The 7,163-nt window shown below is 42.4% G+C and overlaps 1 protein-coding gene across 1 annotated transcript in view; it reads left to right on the top strand.

Annotated features, from left to right (window-relative positions):
• The first annotated feature begins 278 nt into the window (after positions 1 to 278).
• SIRT1 (sirtuin 1) overlaps positions 279 to 7,163 on the top strand; it is a 33,390-nt gene continuing 26,505 nt past the window's right edge. Inside the window, exons 1-4 of the mRNA XM_049855996.1 lie at positions 279 to 788; positions 2,181 to 2,297; positions 4,243 to 4,484; positions 6,778 to 6,930. Of these exons, the coding sequence (XP_049711953.1) occupies positions 356 to 788; positions 2,181 to 2,297; positions 4,243 to 4,484; positions 6,778 to 6,930 (945 nt within the window). The 5' untranslated portion in view covers positions 279 to 355. The remainder of the gene's footprint in view (positions 789 to 2,180; positions 2,298 to 4,242; positions 4,485 to 6,777; positions 6,931 to 7,163) is intronic.

The following is a 7,163-nucleotide window of genomic DNA, read 5'->3' as shown; positions in this document are numbered from 1 at the left end:
CTTCGGAAGGCCGTTTGAAAGAGGAGCTGAGAAGGTGGCGAAGGGGCGAGCTCGGCCGCACCACGCGCCTGCCGCCGAGAGGCGGGGCCGCGGGCTGCCGGGCTGCGTCGCTCCGGGCCCACGCCGAGCCGGGAAGGCGGACGCACGGCCCCGGCCTCCGCCCGCCACGTGACCAGCCGTGTTGTGGTCCGGCCCGCGTGGGTGGCGGGAGCTGGCGGGAGGGCGGGGGCGGCGAGGGGGCGGGTCACGTGACGGGGTTTAAATCTCCCGCAGCCGGAGCCGCGGGGGCGCCAGTGCCGCGCGCCGAGCGGGAGGAGAGCAGGCGAGGAGGGAGGGCCAGAGAGGCAGTTGGAAGATGGCGGACGAGGCGGCGCTCGCCCTTCAGCCCGGCAGCTCCCCCTCGGCGGCGGCGGCGGCGGCGGCCGAAAAGGAGGCCGTGTCGCCGCCCGCCGGAGAGCCGCTCCGGAAGAGGCCGCGAAGAGACGGCCCCGGCCTCGGCCGGAGCCCGGGAGAGCCCGGCGGAGCGGCCCCGGAGCGTGAGGTTCCGGCGGCGGCCGGGGGCTGCTCTGCGGCGCCGCCGTGGCGGGAGGCGGCGGCGGCGGGCGAGGAGCGGGAGGCCCAGGCGGCGGCCGTGGCGGCTCCGGCGACCGGAGAAGACAATGGGCTAGGCCTGCAGGGCCTATCCCGGGAGCCGCCACCGGCCGACGACTTCGACGACGACGACGACGACGACGGCGAGGAGGAGGAGGAGGAGGAGGAGGCAGCGGCGGCGGCGATTGGGTACCGAGGTGCGCAAGGGCGCGGGCCGCCGGGACTGCGCATCCCCTCCTCCCTCCTGCGGGGCCCCTCCTGGCGTGGGTTCGCGGGGTCTCTGGGGCCGGGCCGGGGCGGGGGGCGCCTCTGCGGCGGAGTCTCCCTCCCCAGCTCGCTTTTCCGCTCAGCTGCGCAGCCCCAGGGCAGCCGGCCCGGCTGCGGGAGCGATCCGCAGGCTCGCGGGCTCGCTGGCTGCCTCCTCCCTCCCGCTCCCCTCTGTCTGCGGCTCGCCAGGCGGCCCCGTGCTTTGCGCAGCCGCTGGGCCGGGAAACTCTTGCAATTGGTTTTAAAATAAGTTTTCTTCCCCCTCCTACTGTTTTTGCATACTGCTTTTGTTAAAGACTTTTGCTTTTCGTCCGCCTTCCCCAGCACACTTAAGTCTGCAACTTTTGCCTGTCCCATTGATCGACCTTTGCCATTGCCTTTGCAACCGGACACCTGTTCAGTTTACCTTTTTTTTTTTCAGGGTCTGTATTATTAAACTTAAAGTTTTACGTTTTAAAGAGGAAAGCTGTTTCTAAAGGTATAGCATGTAAAATATAAAGAACATGGCTGTTGCTAAAGACGTTACTCGAGTGGTGCAGTTAATAATGGGCATGGAAAGTAATAGTACTTTGAGTTTTTTTTTTATAAATATTGTTTTTTCTGTAATGATCTAATAATGATTTTTAGAGGAGGTATAATCCCTGTGTGTGTGTGTAATCCTGACATGAAAATTGGCATTTTTGGCACCCTGAAGCAGATATGTTAGGTGTATAAATCGTGTCATCCATGAGGGTTTCAATATTTTTGATCTGAGGAGTTTCTGTTTTGGATGGTGGTTCATTTGTATCAATATTTTAATTAAGTCCAGTGGCTCATATGTAAATTAACGTGTGCATTAAGGACTAGATTAGTAAAACAACCCCCGATATCAAGGAATTTACAGTTTAGCAGGGGAAACACAATACACAGATGTCTTTCTACGTTTGGTGTTATTGAAAGGGTTAGAAACGCAAATTGCAGCAGTTAACATTTAAAGTTTTTTGTAGTAAATTTCTATTTGATAATTTTTCATAAACGCTGTTATTTGTGATTGACAATTTAACTAGATCACTGCTTTTTTTGTTCTGTTTTTTCTTAAGTGGGCTCAATTTATTTCTAGATTTTGATGGACAAACTTAGATTCTGGGTAGCAGCCCTGAAGATGAGGGTACTTCTCCTTTGAAAGGTGTGGGCGGACCTGATAGGCATTCTTTACACACATGGTATGAATGTTTAAGTGCTGCGTTAAATGAACGTCATTGCCTCATAGCCATTATAGGTCTTAATACATTTTTGGTGCAGGCTGTTTCAGCACCCTTCAGTTACTTTTGCTTCTTTTGCAGATAACCTTCTATTCAGTGATGAAATTATCACCAATGGCTTTCATTCTTGTGAAAGTGATGAGGACGATAGAGCCTCACATGCAAGCTCTAGCGACTGGACCCCAAGGCCACGGATAGGTATGATTTCAAAGCTCTGCAGCTTTAGAGACAAAATGCTTTTTATTGTCTTGTATTTTCATTTTATGAGAACTAAAAATTTAATTCTCTGCCCCCTTATGCCCTCATGATGAGGTTCTTGGGAGCTTGGTGAGATTTAATGTCAGCTTAGGGACAGCTTGAAGGTCCTTGGATGGTGCACATGGTTTGTGCTGAGCTACTGACTGAAAGGTACCCAGCAGCTCCAAGGGAGAAAGACTTGGTGATCTGCTTCCCTAAAGATTGCAGCCAAGAAAACCCTATGGGGCTCAGTTCCACTCTAATACATAGGGTCGCCATGAGTCAGGATTGGGCTAGAGACAGTCTAGGGAAAGTTAGTGATTTTGTTTTTGTTACTGAACAGCTCAGGCCCCTGGAAGCTGGCCTTTTTGCTGTTTCTCACACAGCCAGGTCCTTCTCACTCCTCAGGCCCTTTGCATTTGTGTCTTCTGCCTGGAATGTGCTTTCTCCAGGTAAATAGAGGGTCTTGCTTGCTCCCTTACTTCTTTTTAGCTTTTGCTCAGAAAGCATATCATGAGTGAGGCAGACCCTGACCACACTATCTAAAATTGACACTCCTCCATCTCCTACTGCCCAGCCAATCCCCTTCATATCATTTCTTTAATTTTTTTCTTCTTAAAGACTTCTTGAGAAACTGTGTGTCTTACTTGTTTGTCTTTTTTATTACCTGTTTACTGTGCTAGAATATAAGCTGCACGGGGACAGGGATTTTTGACTGACTTGTATGCTACTATTTTGTTAAGTTCCAGGCCTAGAAAAGTACCTGGTACATAGTATGTGTTCAAATATTTATTAAATAGGTGAATGAAATGGGAAAGTATTTTGAAGTCGAGAATGTTAACAGATTTTTATAATAAAGACATAATATACCCCGTCTTGAAAGTGGTCTTTTTCTTAATGTGCTCTCCTTCTTTCAAAAGTGGCTTGACTAAACACAGCGATGATTAGTTCCTTTTTAGTGTCTGTAATATGTTACATTTTTTATTTTCTCTGGCTAGGAAACTGTTCTAAGAAATTTCAGGGAAAATACTTTTAGTGACAGTATTATTTTGGAATATTAAGATCGGTTTGAAGGTTATTGGTGGAAGAATTTTTAAAAAGATGGTAATTATGTGTAGATTTTTTTGTCTTTCCGTTATGTCCTTAATGATAAATAGTATGGGCTTTCAGGGCTGGTCTTGGCGGCAACTAACAACAAGATCTTTTCTGTATTGCTTTGTGGTACCCTTTTGTAAATACTTTTGTTTTTAATAATGGTGTATGTTTGAGATTTTAACCATAAAAATTTCATTTTGGTAGTAGTTTGATTCTTAAAATACACACAGGCAGTCCCTGAGTTACGAACGTCTGATTTGTGTACAACCTGTAGTTACGAACCAACCCCCATAAAGCCTGTTATATTAAAAAGTATGAGATACATGCAGCAGTTTGTAATAACAAACGGGTGCTACTTTGCGACCTGCATCAAAACATTACCATGTTATTACGTTAAAGATGTTTTAGTGTGTCTCGAAGTGTTTCTTTAATGTTATGTACGCATAGAAAGGTATAGTACATACTAAGACAAACATTTGACCAACTGACTTGTACACATTCGACTTGAAGACAGACTTAGGAACAGAAGTTGTTGGTAATCTGGGGACCGCCTGTACTCAGTATTTTATGGCTAAAGGGGCCAGCATAACTCTCGGGTAGTTCTCTTTCTAACCACTTGTGAAGTAGAATTCCTTGCATCTTATGTTATTGGAATTAGCATAGCTCTGAAGATGTGAGAATGAAGTATCTTTATATTGGATTTTCTTAATTTGCAGAAAGGCTTATAGATTGCTAACTTGATACTTCAGAAAATGAGATTTTGAATTACTTGGAAGTGGATTTGATCTAAGTCTTTTTACTCTTATTATAGGTCCATATACTTTTGTTCAGCAACACCTCATGATTGGAACAGACCCTCGAACTATTCTTAAAGATTTACTACCGGAAACAATTCCTCCACCTGAATTGGATGATATGACACTGTGGCAGATTGTTATTAATATCCTTTCAGAACCACCAAAAAGGAAGAAAAGAAAAGATATTAATACAATTGAAGATGCTGTGAAATTACTGCAAGAGTGCAAAAAAATAATAGTTTTAACTGGAGCAGGGGTATGTAAGATGTACTAAACACTTATGGGGGGGGTGCAACTTTTCCTATTGAGAAACGTTGTTCTGATTTAGAAGAATTTATGCTTACATGATTATGGGTGTATGTATTTGGAAACTAATAAGAAGAGAGTGCAGTTTATAGTTGCTAAGTCAAGTTTTGTTTAAAAAAACCTCTCCAGCAGTTTTAAGTATTTACTTTTTTTTTTTTTATAGCCAGCACAGTAGGTAAGTAAAATTAAGGCAAGACTTTTACCTGTATTATACTACAGCTGCTAAAAGAGATGCAGGGGGTTATAATTTATTTGTATTAAGGGGTGTGAGGCTCCTGTGAAGAAAGTGGGTATTTGCTGGATGCTCACAGAGAAACCAGAAACTTGACTGGTATTCACAAGTATGGAACTGAGTTTTATTCATACAGAGCATGTTACATGTTGTGGTAGTGACCAGAGCAACTGCCAGAGTAAAATTCAGTCCTGTTGTCTGCCATTTTAAATTGCGGATTGAGTTATTTAATTTAATTTTTCTTAGATCATCATCAAAAATAGTGATGCTTTGCTTCCAGGTGTGATTTAGACAAATTTGTTTTACTCTGAGGTTAAAGTGAAGTCAACTCCAGCAAAACTGTGAAATGAAAAAACTTCTGAAATCCCTATTGGAAATGTTAGAGTTTCTTTATAGAATAAAATAGTGTCTAAATTTAGTCTTCAAAAAAAAAAAAAAATTAAGAGTTGAAATATTGTACAACACAATTTTTAAAGAAAATGCAAAAATTTAGTATTTTTTCTAAATTTTATTTTGTTGAGAATACACATAGCAAAACACACACAATTCAGCCATTTCTACATGTGCAGTTTAGTGTCATTAGTTACATTCTTTGAGTTGTACAACCATTTTCACCCTCTTTTTCTGAATTGTTCCTCACTCGTTAACACAAATTCACTGCCCTTTAAGGTTCCTGTCTAATCTTTTCAGTTACTGTTGTTAGTTTTATCCCATATAGATAGTTCTGAAAACAGCATAATTCTGGAGTCGGGCTAGTTTTGTAGTTAAGCTAAACTATCGCGTGGTTTTAAGATGACTTCTGGAGATATTTTTGGTTTAAGGCTTAAAGATTATCTCAGCAATAGTTTCAGGGTTTCATCCATCCATGCATGGCTTCAGAAAGTTTAGAGTCCATGAGAGAATTTGATGCTCTGTTCTGTATTTTCCCCTTTTGATCATGCTTCTTCATTGGAATCTTTAATTAAAATGTTCAGTAATGGTAGCTGGGCACCATCCTGTTCTCCTGGTCTCATGGCGAAGGAGGTAGTTGTTCATGGAGGCAGTTAGCCACACATTCCACATTCTCCTATTCCTGACTCTCCACCTTGCTCTGTTGGTCCAGGTGAATAAAGACCAATTGTTGTGCCTTGGATAGCTGCTGGCGAGTTTTTATGAGCATAGGCACTACGCAACAAACTAGGAAGTAGAACAGAAATTCTAGACATGTTATCAGGCCAATTAACTGGAATATGCAATGAAATCATGACTCTAAACCTTCAAACCAAGGAACCAGATCCCATGAGGTATTTGGTTGTACATAAGCAACCTCAGCAACTACTCTTTTTTTTTTTTGTCATTGTAAATATATGTCACACAACTTTTGCCAGTTCAACTTCTTATAGGCGTACAGCTTATTGACAGACAGCAGTTACGGTAATCGGCTGTACAACTCTACCCTTAATCAGTGCTATTTTTCTATCACTATTAACCCTCCTTTTCCTCTTCTTGCCCCTGGTAACCACCAGTAAACTTTGTTTTTTATACATTTGCCTTTTGTCTTTCTATATAAGTGAAGTTATACAATATTTGACTTTCTGTGATTGGCTTATATCAAAATTTAGTATTCTTGAGACAGAACCCTGATGAGGGAGGTATGAGACGTTTCTTTAGAAAAATTTGACAGTGTAGTAGAAATTCTTGCCTGCTTTATAGTTAAGTAATTGAAATTATTTACTCCCTTCCTTTAATCAGATCCCAGTTGCTCTGATTTGTTGGTTAAACTCTTAAAGAAGTACAATTAGCATGACTAATCTCCATTGAAAACAGGACTGTATGGTGGAGTTAATTATACTGGTTTATTTGGGTTTTTTATTTATTTTTTTGAAATTGGAGTAGGGTGGTATTTCTTTTTCCCAAAAGAAGCTTCAAATTAAAATTTTCTTTTCAGCTCCTCCTTGAATATATGGTAAGAGAGCTAGTAATTACAAAGCTAGGAGATTTAATAATACAAATTATGCCGTGGATATTTCAGGTATCTGTTTCCTGTGGAATACCTGACTTCAGGTCAAGAGATGGTATTTATGCACGCCTTGCAGTGGACTTCCCAGACCTTCCAGACCCTCAAGCAATGTTTGATATTGAATATTTCAGAAAGGATCCAAGACCATTCTTCAAGTTTGCGAAGGTACTGAGAACTTTGCTAGTTGTATTTTGACCTCTTCATGCAAAATATTTTCGTATATAGGTTACTTAATTTTACCATTTGTGGTCTAGTAAAATGGATGCTAGTACTGTTGTGAAGTAAGATCAGTTAATTAAAAACAGTCAGTGTTCGCTTTTTCCCAGAAGGAAGTATCATCTACTTTTCTTCATTTTAGGTTTGAGTTTATTTTCAAATGAGAGATTATTGCGTATTTT

The sequence above is a fragment of the Elephas maximus genome, chromosome 16 (genome assembly GCF_024166365.1).
Source record: "Elephas maximus indicus isolate mEleMax1 chromosome 16, mEleMax1 primary haplotype, whole genome shotgun sequence".
Classification (NCBI taxonomy): domain Eukaryota; kingdom Metazoa; phylum Chordata; class Mammalia; order Proboscidea; family Elephantidae; genus Elephas; species Elephas maximus.
Note: the sequence above shows the minus strand (reverse complement) of the source record. Positions and strands in the feature narration are given on the sequence as shown.